The 21,025-nt window shown below is 46.3% G+C and overlaps 1 protein-coding gene across 15 annotated transcripts in view; it reads right to left on the bottom strand.

The window, feature by feature from the left end:
• Positions 1-21,025, bottom strand: part of ARVCF (ARVCF delta catenin family member) — a 466,295-nt gene that overhangs the window by 76,765 nt on the left and 368,505 nt on the right. For all 15 annotated transcript variants that reach the window (XM_030583068.1, XM_030583067.1, XM_030583069.1 and 12 more), the window contains one exon: positions 552-669. In XM_030583068.1, coding sequence (XP_030438928.1) covers positions 552-669 — 118 coding nt within the window. The remainder of the gene's footprint in view (positions 1-551; positions 670-21,025) is intronic.

Raw genomic sequence — 21,025 nt, 5'->3', positions numbered from 1 at the left:
TCAGAGTTGTAAAGTTCTACTACATTCCCTGATTTCTCAAGTACATGAAGGTTTTTGGCCATATGGGCCAAGCTGTACTCTTAGAGAGCAATCAACACTTGCTGACTTCAGTGGGAGCAGGATGAGAACAGAATTTGGCCTCGGAATAATACGTACAATATTGTCTCAACGAGACTAAGTTCTCTTGGGCAGGAACTGTCTCCTTAACTAGATTTTATACACAGCCTATCACAATGGGGCCCCCATTTTGACTTAGGGCATGAACATAAAATAACTGAAGAGTAATTATAATAATAAAATGCTATTGCATTTACTGTAGTATTATCTTTCCACTTGCTTCCCCCCACAATATGCCTTGCCCGTATCAGACAAGCTAACAATGTTATCATTCTGATGACCCAATTTATGACACTAGATTATCCTTCCAGAATGTCCTTAGACAAATGCAGGCCTATTTTGCAAGAGCAAACAAACCTCAGCTTCTAGTGAAGTCAGAACTCGACCCCTTAACTAATGCAAACTCTTATCCAAATTGTGATACATAAGATCACCTTGTTATCTGTATCCTTCTTGCCAACTGCAGATTGTAGAGCATGAAGGAGAGCGTCCACTAAGCCATCACACTCTCTTAGTCTTCTCCGAGCTTCTGCGCCATCTGAACTTACATTCCTGACAAAGAACAATACAAAAGCAACATTTAGCACCGTAACCTTTACAATAAAAGGTCAAATCTACGCTGCTTTTCTCTACATTTTTGAGGAACCCAATACATGTGGATCAACCCTGGGAGTGTTCTGGTAATGAAAAGAGGATCCGCTGGAGAAAGTCTGACAAACCATGGAATCTTCTTTGCCTAATGTCTGAAAAGCATGGACCACAAACCTGCAAATTATTAACTCTGAATGAAAACCGGATTAGATGGTTATAGGAAGTTTGATCAGTTCATTCTTTTGAGCTTCCATTGCAGCTCAAATCTCATGTGTCACAGCTACATTCACAATACTTATCCCAGTTATTACACAGAAGAAGCCCAATCTTGTAATCCCGGAAAAGAGAGAGAGAGTGTGTGTATGTGTGTGCACGCGCTTGTAGGCATTTCTCTCTTGGGTGAATGCTTCTACTTCTCTAGAGAGACAATGTGGGTGAAGTAGTTTGTTTGTTTTTTTACTGGACCAAGTTCTGCTGGTGAAATAGACAAGCATTTGAGTTACACAGAGCTCTTCCTCAGGTCTGGGAAAGGTACTCAGAGTGTCAGACCTAAATACAAGGTCGACCAGAGAGTTTAGCATAAGTAGTTAGCAAATATTCTAATGGACCATTCAAGGTGAACTGGCCCATTAAAACTCCTTAGTCACAGAAAAAAAACAGGGTGTTAGTGGGTTACAGATTGTTGTAATAAGCCATAAATCCAGTGTCTTTATTAAGACCATGATTTTTAGTGTCCAACAATAATGTGAATTTAAGCTCTCAGATTCATCATTTGAAAGCGTTGTGCAGATTTCCTTGGAAGATAAGGACTGATAGGTCAGATATAGAGTGATCACTTTGTGGAAAAAAGTGTTCACTCACAGGTCTTATTTTTCTGAGTGAGTTCATTCAAGAGTGCAGCATTTAGTGCACTGGCTAAGGGACAGCACATGTTGTGATAGGCATATGTAGGACCCATGAATCTTGAAAGGTGTATTGTGCAGCGTGTTGATCATTGTAGCAGTGGAGATATGTTTGCAGGTTTTGCATCTCTTGGTCTGGTACCACTTTGACTTGCTGTGTCCTGGTCTGTTCAGAACATGCTTCTGGTGATGAGCCTGGAGATGCTGAGGGGGTTCTTTGTCTACTTCTATATGTAGTTCTTTATGTTCACTCAAATTTGACTCCATTTCTGTGGAATTATGCAACAGAAGAGACGATTACTCACCTTTGTAACTGTTTTTCTTCGAGATGTGTTGCTCATATCCATTCCAGTTAGGTGTGCGCACCGCGCATGCACGTTCGTCGGAAGATTTTTACCCTAGCAACACTCGGTGGGTCGGCTGAGCATCCCCTGGAGCGGCGCCGCCATGGCGCCAGATATATACCCCTGCCGACCTAACCGCCCCTCAGTTCCTTCTTGCCGGCTACTCCGACAGAGGGGAAGGAGGATGGGTTTGGAATGGATATGAGCAACACATCTCAAAGAACAACAGTTACAAAAGTGAGTAACTGTTTTTTCTTCTTCGAGTGATTGCTCATATCCATTCCAGTTAGGTGATTCCCAAGCCCTACCTAGGCGGTGGGGTCGGAGTGAGATGTAGAGAATGCAAAACTGCTGAGCCAAAGGCCGCGTCATCTCTAGACTGTTGAACCAGAGCATAATGCGAAGCAAAGGTGTGGACCGAGGACCAGGTAGCTGTGCGACATATTTCCTGGATTGGTACATGGGCCAGGAAGGCAGCAGATGAAGCCTGAGCCCTGGTAGAATGTGCAGTGAGATGGCCCGAGGGAACATGTGCCAAGTCATAGCAAGTGCGGATGCACGCCGTCACCCAAGAGGAGATCTTCTGGGAGGAAACAGGTAGGCCCTTCATTCGGTCTGCCACCGCGACGAAGAGTTGGGGCGATTTATGAAAGGGCTTCGTCCGTTCAATATAAAATGTGAGCGCCCTACGGACATCTAGGGAGTGTAATTGTTGTTCCCGTCATGAAGAGTGCGGCTTCGGGAAGAAGAGGTCCTGATTGGTATGGAAGGCCGATACCACTTTAGAGAGGAAAGCTGGGTGTGGTCGCAACTGCACCTTGTCCTTGTGAAAGACTGTATACAGTGGATCCACCGTGAGCGCCTGAAGCTTGGAGACTCGTCTGACGATGTAATGGCTACGAGGAAAACTGTCTTCCAGGACAGGTATCGCAGCAAGTAAGTTGCCAACGGCTCGAATGGTGGAGACATAAGTCTGTTTAAGACTAGGCTGAGGTCCCAGGTAGGGGCAGCGAGGTGTACTTGGGGGTATAGGCGCTCCAAGCTCTTGAGGACCCTGGAAACCATAAGGTGTGAAAACATGGAGTGGCCACTTTCTCCTGGGTGGAAGGTAGAAATGGCCGCCAAGTGCACCCGCAAAGATGATACCACTAGGCCCTGTTTGAGAGACCAGAGGTAGTCCAAGATGGTGGGGATCGAGACCTCAATGGGAGTAACATTTTGCGTTTCGCACCAGCAGGAGAAACGCTTCCACTTGGCCAGATACATAGACCGAGTGGAAGGTTTTCTGCTACCCAGGAGTACTTGTTGCACTGGGGCAGAGCAACGTAACTCTGACTGGGTTAACCACGCAGGAGCCATGCCGTGAGGCGAAAGGAGTGCAGGTCTGGGTGGTGAAGTCTGCCATGGTCCTGAGTTATGAGGTCTGGATGACGAGGCAGAGTGATTGGGTTGGCAATTGACAGGTCAAGCAACATGGTGTACCAGTGTTGCCTGGGCCATGCGGGGGCGATCATGATCAGGCGAGCCCTGTCCCTGCGGAGCTTGAGGAGGACCTTGTGAACCAATGGGAATGGTGGAAAGGCGTAAAGTAGATGGCTCTTCCACAGAATCAGGAAGGCGTCCGAGATCGAACCCTGGGAGAGACCTTGGAAGGAGCAGAACCTCTGATATTTCCTGTTCTCGTGGGAAGCGAAGAGGTCTATGTGGGGAAATCCCCACTTCCAGAAGACAGAATGTATAATGTCCGGGTGAATCGACCACTCGTGAGACTGGAAGGATCTGCTGAGTTGATCTGCCAGAGTGTTCCGAACTCCTGGGAGAAAGGACGCTACCAGGTCTATCGAGTGGGCTATGCAAAAGTCCCATAGTTGGATAGCCTCCCGACAAAGGGGGGAGGATCGTGTCCCTCCCTGCTTGTTTATGTAGTACATGGCCGTTGTGTTGTCTGTAAACACTGAGACACAACGGCCCTGTAGATGTTTCTGGAACGCCTGGCACGCCAGGCGGACTGCTCTTAGCTCCCGGACATTTATGTGCAGCACCAGCTCCTGAGACGACCAAAGGCCTTGAGTGCTAAGATGTCCGAGGTGAGCACCCCAGCCGAGAGATGATGCGTCCGTCATCAGGAACATGGAGGGCTGTGGCGGATGGAACAGCAGTCCTGCACACACCAGGGAGGGCATCAGCCACCAGTCGAGGGAGCCTCGGATGCTCAGGGGGAATGGTGACTACCATGTCTATGGCGTCCTTGCCTGGGCGGTAAACCAAGGCGAGTCAAGTTTGAAGGGAATGCAGACGTAGTCTGGTGTGCTTGGTCACGAACGTGCAAGCAGCCATGTGACCGAGGAGGCCGAGGCAAGTGCGAGCTGAAGTTGTCGGGAAGATTTGAAGGCTTTGTATAATCGATGATATTGCTTGAAATCGGGGTTGTGGTAAACTGGCCCTTGCGAGATTGGAGTCCAGGATGGCCCCAATGAACTCTATTCTTTGTGTGGGCACTAGAGTAGATTTCTCCAGGTTGATGATTAGGCCTAGTCGCATGAAGAGGTCTTTGACTACGCCCACATGATTGGTGACTTGGGCCTCAGAGGTACCCCGAATGAGCCAATCGTCGAGGTACGGGAAGACACGTATTCGACGCCGACGGACGTAGGCAGTGACTACAGCCATGCACTTCGTGAATACCCGAGGGGCTGAAGAGAGGCCAAACGGAAGGACCGTAAACTGAAAATGCTGATGGTTGACCACAAACCGGAGATACCGTCTGTGTGGAAGGTAAATGGCAATGTGGAAATATGCGTTCTTCATGTCGAGGGCGGCATACCAGTCTCCGGGATCCAAAGATGGGATGATTGTCCCCAGGGATACCATGTAGAACTTCAACTTTTTCATGAACTTATTCAGTCCTCGCAGGTCTAGGATAGACCTGAGGCCTCCTTTCGCCTTGGGGATTAGGAAATAGCGGGAATAGAACCCCTTGCCCCTTAAGTCGTCTGGTACCTCCTCTATAGCTCCAATGGCAAGGAGCATCTGTACTTCTTGCAAGAGGAATTGCTCGTGAGAGGGGTCCCTGAAGAGGGACAAGGAGGGGGGTTGGGAGGGAGGGAGTGAAATAAACTAGAGGTGGTATCCGAATTCTACCATGCGTAGGACCCAACGATCCGAGGTTAATTGGGTCCATGCAGGGAGGAAAGGCGGTTGTAAAACTGAAAAGGATCCTGGGAGACAACTGGTATACCGTCCTCAGGCACACCTTAAAAAGTTCGGTTTGGATCCCGTCATTGGCTTGGAAGGACTTATTGTGACCCCCTTGGGGTCCAGACTGCCATCTGCGGTTGCCTCGACCTCGCCTCCTGCCAAAGTCCTGTCTTGGTCTAGGCAGGGGGTAAGGGTGTTGAGGTTGGGTGCAGAAGGATCTTCGTTGAGTCTGTGGTGTATGCATCCCGAGCGAACGCATGATCACCTGATTGTCTTTCAGACTCTGTAGCCTAGGGTCCATCTTCTCGGAGAATAGACCCTGGCCATCGAATGACAAGTCTTGGATAGTGTGCTGAAGTTCAGGTGGCAGGCCTGACACCTGGAGCCATGATATACGCCTCATGGCGATTCCAGAGGCCACAGTTCTGGCTGCCGAATCAGCAGCGTTCAGCGAGGCCTGGAGAGAGGTTCTCGCCACCTTCTTTCCTTCCTCCAATAGTCCCTTAAATTCTTGGCAGGAGTCTTGCGGGACCAGCTCTATGACTTTTCCTACCACCTCCCAGGTGTTGTAATTATACCTGCTAAGTACGGCTTGCTGGTTCACTACGCTGAGTTAGAGGCACCCTGCGGAGCAGATTTTACAGCCCAACAAATCCATACGCCTAGCCTCCTTGGATTTTGGGGCAGGGGCTTGCTGGCCATGGCGCTCCCGTTCATTTACGGATTGTACGACCAGTGAGCAGGGTGCACATATAAGTACTCGTACCCCTTAGAGGGCACCATGTACTTCCGTTCCACTCCTCTGGCCATGGGCGGAATAGATGCCGGGGATTGCCAGATGGTATCTGCCTTAGCTTGAATCGACCGAATGAACAGTAAGGCCACTCGAGTTGGTGCATCCGCCGACAATATATCTACCACGGGGTCCTCAACCTCTGGAACCTCCTCCACCTGCAGGTTTATATTCAGGGATACGCGCCTCAAGAGGTCTTGGTGTGCCCTGAGGTCAATTGGAGGCGGGCCCAATGACGATGTCCCTGCTACCGCTTCATCCGGGGAAGAGGAAGATGAAAGGCCCGGGACAAGTGGGTCCTGTATGGTCTCCTGATCGTGGGGGGTGTCAGGGATCTGAGGGTCCGGAGTGTGGGTGGAAGCTTCCTCCATACCTGCAGGAGGAGGGCAGCTGACAGTGGCCTCTGGCACCCAGTGCTCCGATGGAATGGAGCGTGATGTCACTGCAGGTCCACCTTGGGCTTGGTGATATGCCCAAGGTGTCCAGAAGGACCACTGGTGAGGTCTCTGGTCTAGGCCGTGGGTCTCTTGGAAGACTCGGCTGGGTGTATCCGAATCGCGGTCGTGTGTGTAGGAGGCACTGTCCGCGTGTGATGATACTGATGTATGGCGAGACGGCCACGGAGGAGCTGAAACCATTTGGGAAGAGTCTCTGCGTCTGGTTGATCCGTCTCCACGCGGCACCGGAGAACGGTACTGGGCGCCACACTGGTACCAGGAACGAGACCGAGACCTGCAACCGGAGCAGTGCTGGGAGGTCAACCGGGACCTCGAAGCTCTACGTCGAGAGCGACTGCGAGAGGTGCAGTGCTGTAAATGGTGCCGGGAGCTGAATCGGTGCCGAGAGTATTGGGTCGGCGAGCGCGATCTCGAACGGTGCCGCGAGTACGACTGGTACTGAGATGGAGAGCGATACCAGGACTGCGAGCGGCATCGGAATCAGTGACGGGACCGAGCGCGCCAGTGGGACCTCGATCGTGACGGGTGCCTTTCAGCGGTGCCGAGCGAGGATGATCTCATGAGGGGAGGCTTGCCCATTGATTGGATAACCTGCACTGGCGGTGCCGGGGGTTGAGGTAGCGCAGGTTCTGTCAGGGCAATCAGCTCCCTTCTCGTAGAGAATGTCTCCAGCGTGGAGAGAACAACAAGCTCAACCACGGCGCATGCCGGGGAGCTGTCAGGCACTGGACTCGATGGCTCTTGCGAGGCCGGAATCAACGGTGCTGAAGTTGTCGGTGCTGTGACAGTTGTTGGTGCCGGGCGGTCCAACTTAGGTGGATGCTCTGACAGCGACGTAGGCACGGGAGTCGCAGGAGTCTTGTGCCTCTTGACCCGCAGGGGGAGAAAGCAGTGCCATGCAGGCTTCTGGGCCAGTGACGGTTGCTGCCGAGGGGCCTTCGCAGTGCCGGTGGACTCCAGTGCTGAAGATGCACTTGTCCCCGGTGCAGACTGTCCGGCGCTCGGTGGCGAGGGCAGAGAAGTAAGGGCTGCCTCCATCAGGAGCTGTTTGAGACGAAAGTCCCGCTCCTTTATCGTCCGCGGCTTGAAAGCCTTGCAGATGCGGCACTTATCTGCGAGGTGGGATTCCCCCAGGCACTTACGGCAGGAGTCGTGAGGATCTCCTGTCGGCATCGGCTTGCGGCAAACCGAGCACTGTTTGAAACCCGGTGAACCGGTCATGGGCCCCGGCACCGGGTGAGGGGCAAGGGCTAATCCCCAACCCCTCACCTATATACAATAATTACATTGAAGAACTAATAAAACTAAGTAGAAATGTAGAAAATTGAACTATATACAGAATAATGATGAAAGAACTACAAGAAGCTAGGGAGGTGGAGACCAGCAAAGCCACGCTCCATTGTTCCAATGATCGACATGGGTGGTAAGAAGGAACTGAGGGGCGGTTGGATCGGCAGGGGTATATATCCGGCGCCACGGCAGCGCCACTCCAGGGGGCGCCCAGCCAACCCACCGAGTGTTGCTAGGGTAAAAATCTTCCGATGAACGTGCACACCTAACTGGAATAGATATGAGCAATCACTCGAAGAAGAACGTCTCATACAGCAGGGTAATCCAACTGGTCTCTTTGTGTCAAGTTTTTAGGCAGTCGCACAACCTCCCTCGTATCTCACTCTTCACTATCAGTCATTAATTTGCACCAATCACAAGATGGCGAAACAGCTTCTTGGCTTATATCAATGATTTTGCTTCAGAGGTGTCTCTTCCACCAAGAAATCTCCAGCAAATGAATATCTTCCAAATCCACTGCAGTCTGAAAGCATTAAGAACATAACTGGTACTGTTCTGCTGCCTCAGGCCTGCCCCCACCTCCACAAACCATTTTTAATGGTTAGGTTTAAGAATAGATGCAAAGCCCTTGCCATTGTTAAGATGGCCAGCAACCCTGGAATCTTACCGCTTCAGAGGGGAAAGTTGGGTTATGGAAGGGAGCATATGCCCCTGAGAAAAAAGTTGCAACTTTTGCCTAGCTGTGAAGCAAAGTCAAGGGGAAGTAATGTTTCTGTCATGAGCAAAAGAAAAAAAAAAAAAAAAAAGGCAAAACGACATACTGTTTGTTTCCTTTATAAGCCCATCTGCCAGAACCTGAGAAGCAGAAAGAGGCCAAGGGAGAACGTTCTGATGGAGATGCGTAGGGACTTTGGCAAAAGACCAGGCCTCCTCTCCGAGCTACAGAGGAAGGTGCTAGAGCAGGAATGGCAATTCCAGGCTGTAGCTGAGAGGATGCTGGAGAGGGAGGAGGTGGTGGCTGAACACATTGCCCATGAGAGAGCAGGACCACCAGTAGCAAAGTGAGGAGCACCAGCAGCAAATGGACATATTCAAACACATGCTGGGTATTATGGCCAGCAGGTGCGTGAACAGCCAGGTCCTGGCCCCAGCCCAGGTTCAGGCCCAGCCTCCATCTGCTGCCATCACCTCCTGACATGCTACCATAAGCTTCAGCCATGCTACCAGACCGTTCACTCAGTGCTTGTGATCATAGTCCAGAACTACAGGCCTGCCCAGGGACATTGCACAGATGTGGTTGCCCCATCTCAATCAATCAAATACTGGAATTGGAAAAGGCTCAGAAAAGGGCAACAAAAATGCTGAGGGGTATGGAATGGCTTTCATATGAGGAGAGATTAACAACACTGGGACTTTTCAGCTTGGAAAAGAGACGACTAAGGGGGGATATGATAGAGGTCTATGAAACCATGACTGGTGTGGTGAAAGTAAATAAGGAAGTGTTATTTACTCCTTCTCAGAACACAAGAACTAGGGGTCACCAAATGAAATTAATATGCAGCAGGTTTAAAAAACAAACAAAAAGTATTTCTTCACACAACACAACACACAGTCAACCTGAGGAATTCCTTGCCAGAGGATGATGTAAAGGCATGGACTATAACAGGGTGCAAAAAAGAACATGGAGGATAGGTCCATCAATGGTTATTAGCCAGAATGGGCAGGGATGGTGTCCCTAGCCTCTGTTTGCCAGAAGCTGGGAATGGGTGACAGGAGATGGTTCACTTGATGATTGCCAGATGCCCTAGAAGGAATGAACAGAACAGGTATTGCCCACTGTCAGAAGACAGGATACTGGGCTAGATGGACCTTTGGTCTGACCCAGTATGGCCGTTCTTATGTTCTGAACATCTGCATTATGTGTGTCCACTCCCCCATCATGTCTGCAAGCAGCTTGCATGCTTGCCTCAGGAAAGCATGTCACCACCTTCTCAGGGTGACAAGCCACTGCTGAAAGGCTGTTTCACTGCATCTTGTACCCAATAAGGTGCTTGTGTGTCCAAAACGACTGTTGTATGAAGATCAGCATTTTGCAAAGCTCATAGTTTAGAATTGGATTCATGGCTTCCCACTGGAGTGCAGACAACCACCACCAATGGAAACGGTGCACTGTAATAAATTGCTGGGCAAACACTACAATCCGTTTGCCCACAGCTGACAAACATTCTCCTGAACTACACTACGGGTTGCAAAGGAGCAATATTGTGACAAGTGTACAAGGAAGTACTTGAGTATAGCTTAAGTCAGTGGGGCGCGTGGCAGGAGGAGCGCTTCCCCCCCCCCCCGCTTCAGCAGTTCGAGCAGGAGTCTGAGCAGTTTTTTTTTTTAAATTTGGCAAAAAAGGTAGAGCCAGTGTGGCAAGGGGTTCGTGCTCAAAAACTTTTTACTGATAGGTGTGCGCGATCAAAAAAAGTTTGGAGACCACTGGCTTAAGTCACTTTTTGCAGTGTGGCCACTCTTCTTTGAGCTAGGCTAGCTGAAGTGCAGCTCCTCAAATATACTAACTTGAACTAACAATTCAGTGAAGACAAATCCTTGGACTGTAAGCTCCCCGAGACAGGGAATCTCTCTTTTCTGGATCTTATACACTGAAAGAATTAACTGCTAGTGTCTGCCAATTTCATATTACAATTAAATCTTCCAAGCATTGGAAGGGAATTTAGCTTCCCTACTTCCACTGAAATTAAAGGTAATGAAATGGCAAAATGCTTCTGCACACGCTTGAGTACATTCTTTAGAAACGTCTATCCAGACAATTGCACCGAAGACCGACATTTACTAATATCAATAGAAACACAGCCAACGTGTCAGCTTCAGGGTCTTTGAATTTCACAATCCCTTATTAAAAATGTTCTCTCTCAAAAGTCCAAGTTATGGAATCGCTGCCTTTTTCCATTTGGACTATGCAGCCAATTTTTCTTCAAGTATAAGTACTGCCAATATTGTTCAATATAATTAACAAATTAATCATTTTCCACATCTTTATGGGCAAATTGAGATGTTAATTAGACAACTAAAAGGAAACATTTGCTCAGAGACCTTTCAAAATATGAATACACATTTAATTGTAAGTTGCATGTTACAGCTTATTAACGCTCTATAATTAGAATGCACGTAAAATATAGTGATAAATAAATCCCATTCTTAAACCATAACATACATCTCATACTGCAGATAAGGGGTGGGAGAAGTGAATACCAAGGATGAGTTTCCATTGGATGCATGGATAATAGAATTCTGTAAGATATTTTTTCTCCTCTTGCATTAATCCAATAGCATAAACTGTGAATTCTAACTTTGAGAGACTGAAATTAGGATTCTAGTTCTCTATGGTACCATGCAGCAGTTATAAGGATGATGATGATGATAGGTGCTCTGCCTTCAAGTACATTAAAATGGAACACTACTTGTTAAGCTGAAGAGTGGCAGATATATAATGAGAATGGACCACCTGGAGTTGCATGTCCTATTTCCTATTCCCCTATTATATATTTTAATTTTTGTTATTTCTAAACTTAAGGAAAACAGACAGAATTGTAATGAAGAATTGATCAGATTACTCCACATTGAATTTTTTCCCTCCCCCATCTTCTCATCACCCATTCAGAAGAGAATTTTAAATGGCTCATTTATGACACCATACTTACAATAATGTTCATTTCATGTATTTTGTGCTCAGCAATGTCAGGGATTTTCTATTTCCCTTTTCTTTATACATTTTAGGATTAACATTAATGTAGACATGCAGAGACATATTTTGCAAATACATCAATAAAGAAAAACTTGTCAATATTAGAAGTTCTTTGTGTACCTTGATTAATGAACTAACATTGAAATTTAAGCCATAATTGCATTAAAAGTGATATATGAGGATTTACAACAGGACATTAGCATATAACGAACGAAAAGTAAAAAGAAAGAGAAGATGGGTGAGGGTAAATGTCTTTTACTGGACCAACTTCTGTTAATCAAAGAGAAACTTCTCAGCTACACAGAGCTCTTCTTCAGAGTGGAACTGGAATGTTTGTCTCTCATCCCAACAGAAGTTGGCCCAATAAAAGATATTACCTGACCCCACCTTGTCTTTCTAATATCCTGGGATAAACATAAAATAAAAAGAATCAGATTAGTAGATTATTAATGCTGTGAAGAAAATGGACCGAGCATCACCAGATGTCAGGGTTTTAATGTCATCACTAGCACACAGCAAGGTTACTACAACTGGTTACATTCCACCTTCCCTCCTGGAACACTATTGCTAGGATAGATTCCCTTTTCATAACTAACTCATGGAGATACACCTGCTTGTGTAGATACCTGGTGTTTGGGACTGTGCCCAGTGGGGTCACCAGGTTTCTGCACATTGTGGGGGTTGGACAGCCAGGGACAACACAGGCGTAGGCATGAAACAGGGTTTATTTCAGCTCACAGTAAACATCCTGGCTCCCGAGAGGACAGTGCACCAACAGCTTCATAAGCAGACTAATCCACAGAGTCCAGATCCCTCCCTACACTAAGGGCTCTCTGTGCAGCTCAGGCAGTGCACATAAAAGGGGAATCCCCAGCAGCTTTTTAATCAGGGAATGATTGGATGACTGCACTGTCTCACACAGCTGGACTCCCCAGCATGGGGGGTTTGGTGGGGAGAGAAGAGCCTTGGCTGAAACATGATGTGCTCTGGCAATCTCAGTATAATAGCTCATAGGGGCCCTTACAAATCAGAGCAAGTTAGAGCAGCCCTGAGGAGTTAATTTGCACTGGGACTGAAATGCTCCTCAGCTGATTCCAGGACTGGGATAGGGAGGCCTGAAACTTAAGGAAATGCCACCTTTATGGCCCATCCACAAGGGTGTTGAGCAAAAAGTCTCCTCTGTGTAGCACGGCCTTCAGTACTAAACCCTAGAGGCAAAGTTCCTCTTGGCTTCTCTTCTGCTCTCCCCAGTTCTACCTCCTCTTTACCTATCGTACCTCTGCACCCTTCTTCAGAGGCAGCTCACCAAAAAGCATCCCTCAACCTTGTCATTCTCAGTCAGCTAATTTCTTGTCGCTGTCATGAGAGAAGCATATCTTCAGGAGAGATTTGAACAGGGAGAAGGAAATGACTGTGGACCAGACCATAGTAGAAGCTACAAGAGCAATCTTTAAGCTCATAATAGTAATACTCTATTCTCTCTGTGGGCAGGCACTAGAGGACACTACCTCTCACACCTTAATACATTGCACCACTCCATTCTCTGAAGGGCTTGCAACCTCAGTTATGCCTTTGATGGAATTATACTTCGAGCACTCCAGTTGTTATAGTTCAGGCATCAGAAACCTTTGGCATGCGGCCTGCCAGGTGGGCCGGGCTAGTTTGTTTACAACGGGGGCTGAGGGAAGCGGCGCAGGCCGAGGGATGTGCTGGATGCCCTTCCCGCAACCCCCATTGGTCTGGGATGGTGAACCGCGGTAAGTGGGAGCTGCAATCAGCCGAACTGGCAGACGCGGCAGGTAAACAAACCAGCCCAGCCCACTAGGGGCTTTCCTGGCAGGCCACGTGCCAAAGGTTACTGATCCCTGTTATAGTTTAGGACTCCAGAAACTAACAGAATTATGTTATACCACATCCCATATCATCATATTCCCCTTTCACTGTATATCTCACCTTATAAAGGGGAAGATGGCCACTTGAAACTGACATGGGATTACTACTTCATATCTCGTCCTCTTTCCCACGCATATCACTCAAATGTACATTTTCAGCAAAACATACACAGATTTAGTCCCACAGCTCTTTGCTAAAGCAAGCTGTGCAGCTAACCTTCTATACTGAAACTTTATGTTGACGTATCTAATGATTTATACCATGTGGAGAAAATCAAAGGATAGTCAATCTCTGCCCAAAAAGAAAGCCTCTAAACAGAGCTTCTAAAACGAACTCCTTTCAAGAGAGCGATAAAAACTAATGAATACTCCACAGTATCCAGTAGACATAAAAGAGGATTTGTACACTGCTTGGACAGCACAACATTCCAGAGAAAGAGGAGGAAGCTTCACCAGGGCTTAGTGATTACGGATTCAGAAGTTTCTGAATTGTGTGCAACAGACATGTATGCAACATGTGGCAAACAGATTTGTAACAGACACAAACACACCTTTACACATCTAACCAAAGTCTGTGTTCATGGGGTATGAGAGTAAACAGGATAAAATCTGGCGCCAAAAGTTTGGCTGGGGCATATCAGTGTATATCTGTTAAGTTTGATAGGGCTAGGATGATATACATAAGCTGAGAATCTAGCCCAAGGGTTCTCAAACTAGGGGTCAGAATCCCTCAGGGGGTTGCAAGGTTATTACATGGGGGGTCGTGAGCTACCAGCCTCCACTCCAAACCCTGATTTGCCTCCAGCATCTATAATGGTGTTAAATAATTTATAAGGGGAGGGGGCTTGCTATGTGAAAGGGGTCACCAGTACAAAAAAAGTTTGAGAACCACTGATCTAGCCCATGGTATTTTGGCTCAGAGGTCTCAACTGGTTTTCTGTTGTTGAACTTAAAGGCAGAGAGAGCTCTGAGCCCTGTGTGACTTTTCAAACATGCATGAAGGGGAAAATATTGTTACAGATGAAATAAATCTGACTGTGTCCAAATGGATGGGTACAGGAAAAAAAAAAAAGATACTTCAGCTTCCTCTAGATGCCAGCGTGTAACTGGTGAAAAGAATCCAGCTGCTACATATCTGACTGGCTGCATCCTCGCTCCTAGCATCTCTGTGGGACTTCTGTCTCCAGTGCTGTTCATGTAGCAACTTTTCACCAGCATGAAAATTGATTTTAAAAAATAAGGAAATATTCGGGGGGGAAAAACTCCAGTTATTAAAATCTGGTGAGGAATCTCATTGGGCCCAATACATGTTCTAATTAGAAGAAATTCTATGGCCTGTGCTATACAACAGCTCATATAAGCTTGCCAAGCCTCCAGGATTGTCCTGGAGTTTCCAGGAATTAAAGATTAATCTTTAATTAAAAAGGATGTCAGATAATGAAACCTCCAGGAATACATCCAACCAAAACTGGCAACCCTAAGCTTAGGCTACATGATCTGATGGTCCTTTCTGACCCTAAGCTATGAACCTCCTTAACCCTTTGATACCAGAGGCGTTCTCATCTTCAGAGTTCTGCACAGAGATACTGAACAGTCAGTCAGTTTGTCCTCAATACTTCGCTCCTCTTTCCCTGTACAAGGAACTGTCTTCTTGTTGATTCCTGCTCTTCAGTCCTCCCCAAAAAGAGGGCTACAGTAGTATAAATAAGAGAGCTTCACACATAGGCAGCTGCAAATCAAGGGCCCTGGGCTGGGGAGAGGGATAGTTCAGTGGTTTGAGCACTGGCCTGCTAAACCCAGGGTTGTGAGTTCAATCCTTGAGGGGGCCACCTAGGGATCTGGGGTAAAATCAGTACTTGGCCCTGCTAGTGAAGGCAGGGGGCTGGACTAGATGACCTTTCAGGGTCCCTTCCAGTTCCATGAGATAAGTATATCTCCATATATTATACATTACACTTCAAAAATATTCACAGTATCCCTTTAAGCTATATTGGAATACACAAAGGACAATATGAATCTTAACAAATAAAGATGCTCTTAGGACAAACAGTGAGTGATTCTGCTAGCGGCAAAATCTTGAACCACCTTACACATTAGTGTAAGCGCATGACTGATTTCATGTAAAAGCACAAAATCACAAACAGTACTGTACAGAATCTCACACCTGGATTTGACATTCCCCCCTCCCCCACCTTTCTGCTGTAGGAGAAAGTGACCTGGATTCTCTCTCACATCTCAAACGTCTTGCACACTGATCTGTAGGCAGGACTAATGGAAGAGCATTTGTACGGCTGTTTAAATATCTGCTTTCCCTACGAAAACAAAACGGAGGAACACTGAGTAAATGTTAAATAAAAGTAAACACCTACCAGCGTAGAAACTCATCAGATTAGGAATCTGGTCTGCTGGTATGAAAGACTATAGGAAGAAATGAGGAGGATGTGAGGAATCCAGCCTTGATTTAGATATGAATGTAATGACAATCACATAGGCCTCTAAATTATATGCAAGTCTCAATGTAACATTTAAGTCTGCAGTAACAGGGTTGACTTTTACCACCTCTGGAATAGGTGTGCAGCCTCTGCTATCAGAGTCACACACAAATCATCCTCAACAGCAAGATTTTTATAGTGATTAAATGCATGACACTTATTTTTTTACATTGAAAGAACACAAATTATCTTTTTTTTTTTAAAAAAAGAGAAGCAACCTCCCTGTTTCATTCTATCCCCCGGCAATCTGAAAATTCATAGGGCAAGCAGCATGTTTCAGGACAGTTAAACAGGAACATGTGAAAAGATAGAGACCAAAGGGTCACAGAAGGACTTATAATTTACAGAGACAAGGCTGGTGACATAACATATTTTATCAGCTCAACTTCTGTTGATGGAAGGGACAAGCATTTGAGCTTCACAGAGCTCTTCCTCGGGTCTGGAGAAAGTCACCAGAGTTACAATACACAATGTGCTTTACTAAAACTTCTATTTCCAAAATGACTGCTGGTGTCAGCCATCTTGCTGAAAAGTAATCATTTGTTATCATGTAGAGGTGTCCAAGAAAGAGGAGAGCAGAATGTTAGGGAATAACACAGTCACCATCCTACTTCAGCGCTGGTTCATCAGTCATGAAAAATACTTTGTTTAAAGTGCCCTCGTGCCTCTCTGTGTGGAAAGGATAGTTTTTGTGAAGAGAAAGTTAAATTGTTTTTCTTTTTTGATGCACTCCAAGGAATACTTTGATTTTTGGCATAGGTATGGCATATTGGACACTCATTTGTTGCACTGTTTCTTTGTGAGAATTACACAGACCTAAAACAAAAGAGTTGAAGCTACTGGCTTCATTGTGCCTGGGACAGTGCATGAGTTCTGCCAATCAGTTTAGGTTACTGTCTTTCTGCTTCTCTGAAAGCAGTTTAAATTAGTCTTGCAAAACTCTTCTTGCTTGACTGGTGAGGAAAGTATCATTAGCTCCATTACTTCTACCAGCGCAACATAGGTGGCTAAATTCCAGGCCTGGCCTTATAAGTTGCCACGACTTGTGACAAAGTTCCTCCTCTAGCTTGGTGGGTCCCGCGCTTATTGGTGGATTTGCTCACCTCAGAGATTTTCCCCTCTGGCGGAACCCATAGTCTGGGTCAACTCCTCCTGTGTCTGATCAGGAGCTGGGAGGTTTGGGGGGAACCCAAGCCCGCCCTCTACTCCGGGTTCCAGCCCAGGGCCCTGTGGATTGCAGCTGTCTATAATGCCTCCTGTAACAGCTACACGATAGCTACAAGTTCCTAGGCTACTTCCCCATGGCCTCCTCCAAACACCTTCTTTATCCTCACCACAGGACCTTCCTCCTGGGGTCTGATAATGCTTGTACTTTCTCAGTCCTCCAGCAGTACACTCACTCACTCACAGCTCCTTGTGCCTCTTGCTCCCTGCCCCTCACATGCACACCACAAACTGAAGTGAGCTCCCTTTTTAAACCCAGGTGCCCTGATTAGCCTGCCTTAATTGATTCTAGCAGCTTCTTGAGTGGCTGCAGGTGTTCTAATCAGCCTGTCAGCCTTAATTGTTTCCAGAAAGTTCCTGACTGTTCTGGAACCTTCCCTGTTACCTTACCTAGTGAAAGGTGACCTACCTAACCTGGGGCTAAAATATCTGCCTTCTATCACTCTCCTGTACCCATCTGGCCTGACCCTGTCACATACTGTTTTGCAAGGCTGGGTTTAATGTACTGTTTGTCCCACCCATCAGCTCTGAGACTCAATCCCAGTTCACAATCCTGTCAGATGTTTGCCAAAGATGACCTGTAATTATTAAGAACACATGTAGAAAATTGTGCTGAATTTCTTTGTGTACTTTTATTGCAGAATGTCCCAAATGGCAAATGCTATCTTCAGCACATAACTCATTTCAAGCCAACCTTTTTTTCAATTTCAGACAGAGATCTGATCAATTCCACATTTCACTTCTCACTGAATCCCAAGCAATTTAAACTTTGAGATTCAGGGAATATGGATCCTAATAACCAAAAGAAAGTGAAAAGGAACCTATGATGCAAAAGAGGTCCTGGTATCAGATAGGGTGAGCAGGACAGAGTCAGTCAGCAGGAGGTGGCATATGACACAAGGAAGCTGGCTGGCTGTAGAGAGGTCACTGATATTAAAGAAGGCTACCTAATATTAGCAGAGGACAGTAAGGTCAGGATCTGAGCAGTCTGAAGTCAGGTGATGGTTAGAAAACCAAAGCCCAAGGGTGAGAGCAGGAGGTCTACTTGAAGGGGGAAGCTTTGCAGTAGACAGCCATCTAGAGTGGAGAATGGATCTGGGCAGAATTTACTGCATGGGGTAGTCCCAACAGAATACAGCTTCAGCAGCAATGGCTGCCCCGTGTGGCAGAGGCCCTTTCATCTATTCAAAAATCGATATTGTTTTTTAATTGGTCAAATACTGTTTGTATAACAGCCAAGTGCTGTAACAAGGAGTTTAGTCTGTGCTCTGGAGAAACCTACATAGTGTAGACACAATCAAGAAAGCTCACAGTTGCCTTCCTCACTTTCAGTTCTTTGATTTAAGGAGCTCCTTGTGATAACCAAGGATGGAATAGCCAGCAGCATGGTTTAACAATGTTGTCATAGAATATTAGGGTTGGAAGGGACCTCAGGAGGTCATCTAGTCCAACCCCCAGCTCAAAGCAGGACCAATCCCCAGACTTAAGCGATGGGGCCAATGGCCGGCTGGACGGAAGAGAAGGGTACTTGCCTCATCAACATAATTGATGGGCGCCTCCTCCAGCAGGCTGGAAAGAAAGGGATCATTGTCCTTTTAAGGTCATCCTCTCCAGCTCACAGCAAGGGAGCAAAAGGAGAAAGACATTAGCTGTGGTGAGTGGGGAGGAGCAGGACGCTGCACAGCTAGCCAGGGGAGGGGGGCACTCCCCCAGAAGAGCAGAAGAGAGGAGGTGAGGTATTTATGCCCTGTGTAGTTCCTGTAAAGCCCTTTTTCACTGTGAATGGCCTGGCGGCATCTATCTTCCCACTCACGGAAGCAGTTAAAGGACTGGGTTTCATCATGACCATGTCTGGGCATTATGCTAGCCACCCCTTTTCTTGGAGTCTGGGAAAGAATTTTTCCCTCACCGCCATATTGGCCAAGGCAAAGAGGGTTTAGGACCTGGTGGTATGGGGCAAGTGGATTAGGCTATAAATGTCACAGTTTATGTAAAGTTTGTGGCAGATGTGCAATGCAGATACTTATTATGGAATGGATAAGGTGATCTGATAAAACTTATTGGTTGACTCCCTGCCATACCAGACGTAGGCACCTTGAACCCCCTTCCTCAGCAATTTTAGTGGATGCTTCCTTTACCACTCTCCTTTCTAGGCCCCTTAACCCTCATATGAGGGGAGAGTGGCAGGGTTGCAGCAGCAGCAGGATGGCTGGGACTGGACTGGAAAGAGAAAGGGCTCATAGCAGCCACCCATGTATATGGAAAAGATTCTGGAAATGATGACAACCTGCACTGTACAATTTATTTGCTGGGATCCCATATGTTCCAGATAAAGTTGCATCCTAATTTAAACCACATCCATTGCCTCCTGTCCTTCCAGCATAGCTGGACAAAGTTCAGTTGCAGCTGAGAGATTTGCCCGTTGCTATTTGTGGCATTCAGCACATAAAAATACATGTACTACTTCTTTTGTAAAATATTTGCTGGTTACTTTTAATATGACCTAGTTCTGAGAGCCTTGTTTTGCTCTTCTGTAACACTGAGCTGCTCTGAAACATGCTGCAAGAGAATACTGGAATGGCTGGTGGCTGCTTAGCTTCAAAATTATTATTCCATTTTTTGCTCTGAGAAAAGGTAAGAGGCTCTGTTTGTCCAACCATCTGAAAAGAATCTCTGAATTACTTTGTGTAAAAACAGAATGCCTCTGTATCCATTAGGTGTACGGAATAATGCAAGTTATGCCCCCTTTCTACATCAACCCCATTCCAAAAGGTATTGGTGAGTTTTGTTGTGAACTCACTTTTCAAACATACATAGTAACACACATTTTCTAGTTCCCTTCATTTAGAGCCAAGAGATAAGGGACCTATATTCCTTCCTAAAGAAATGACAGAAGGCAATAAGCAAGTGTACAACTTCAATTTATTCCTTAGACTTGGTTGTAAAGCATTAAGGTTGCATGTAACTAGGCTATGTCTCTGCTACTAAAATCTATGCATAATTTATTTATATTACAAGCTAAACATCAGGAACTGTCAGGCAGAACTCTAACAGCTCTTCACTAGCAGGAATTAAATGCTCTACTCATCATATAAGCCCCAGGACCGCCATATGCTATGATCCTGTACAGTATCAGTAAGCTAATTAATAAACTGCCTTCGCTCTCTCCTCTTTATTACACTTCCTTAGAAGTCTGTCATTTTTTGAACCTGCACTCTACAGATAAACCTCACCCTCTTTCCAGTTTGTTCAGTGTTTGCTGTCCCTAAAGAGAAAGTTGCCTGGAAAAGTTGTTTTAATGTCGTCAATTCAATCTCTCTCACTTTTTGAAATTATTTCCCTGAGGAAAGTGCAGCTCAAAATGTACCTGCTTCTTAGCAAAGTCTGATGTATATTTTTTGAACTCCATTTTCTACTACACTGACTGAGACACAAGGTCATGCAACTAACCCAATGCCTCTCACAATCAGTAGCATGTGTGAAGATGAGGAGATGACAACGAGGCAGTGGGAGACAATAATTCAGTGGCACTTTGTGTCACTCAGACACTACTCTTCTGTGTGACTGTAACGCAATATGTTATGTTTTGAAAGAGGCCCTGTCCAGTCTACCTGTGTTAAAAGAATGCCAGTTGAAATATGCTGTCATAGTAAATGGAGAAAGATCATCCAAAGGGCTTTGTCAGAGGATCCCATTTCAGAGTGGGGGGACATCTTGGACCCTTTCCTAGCCCTCAGAGGGGAGTTATGGAACGATGCTTCTCTGTATAAAATGTAGACTACTTACTTAAGCTTAATTATTTATTCACTGTCATTTTAAGCAAGCCTGCATCTGAAAACCTTCATCTAAATACGTTCTCTGTCCTGTCATGCTTCAACAGGCAAATTACTCGATGTTCCCCTGACGCAGGCCAACACCACCTTGACAGTATGCAGTGATCTCCCCAGTCTCACCTCCCATGCCCTTACCTTCA

This window comes from Gopherus evgoodei, chromosome 13 (assembly GCF_007399415.2).
Source record: "Gopherus evgoodei ecotype Sinaloan lineage chromosome 13, rGopEvg1_v1.p, whole genome shotgun sequence".
NCBI classification, from domain to species: Eukaryota; Metazoa; Chordata; order Testudines; family Testudinidae; genus Gopherus; species Gopherus evgoodei.
The sequence above is the reverse complement of the archived record's forward strand: the minus strand, read 5'-3'. Positions and strand labels throughout refer to the sequence as shown.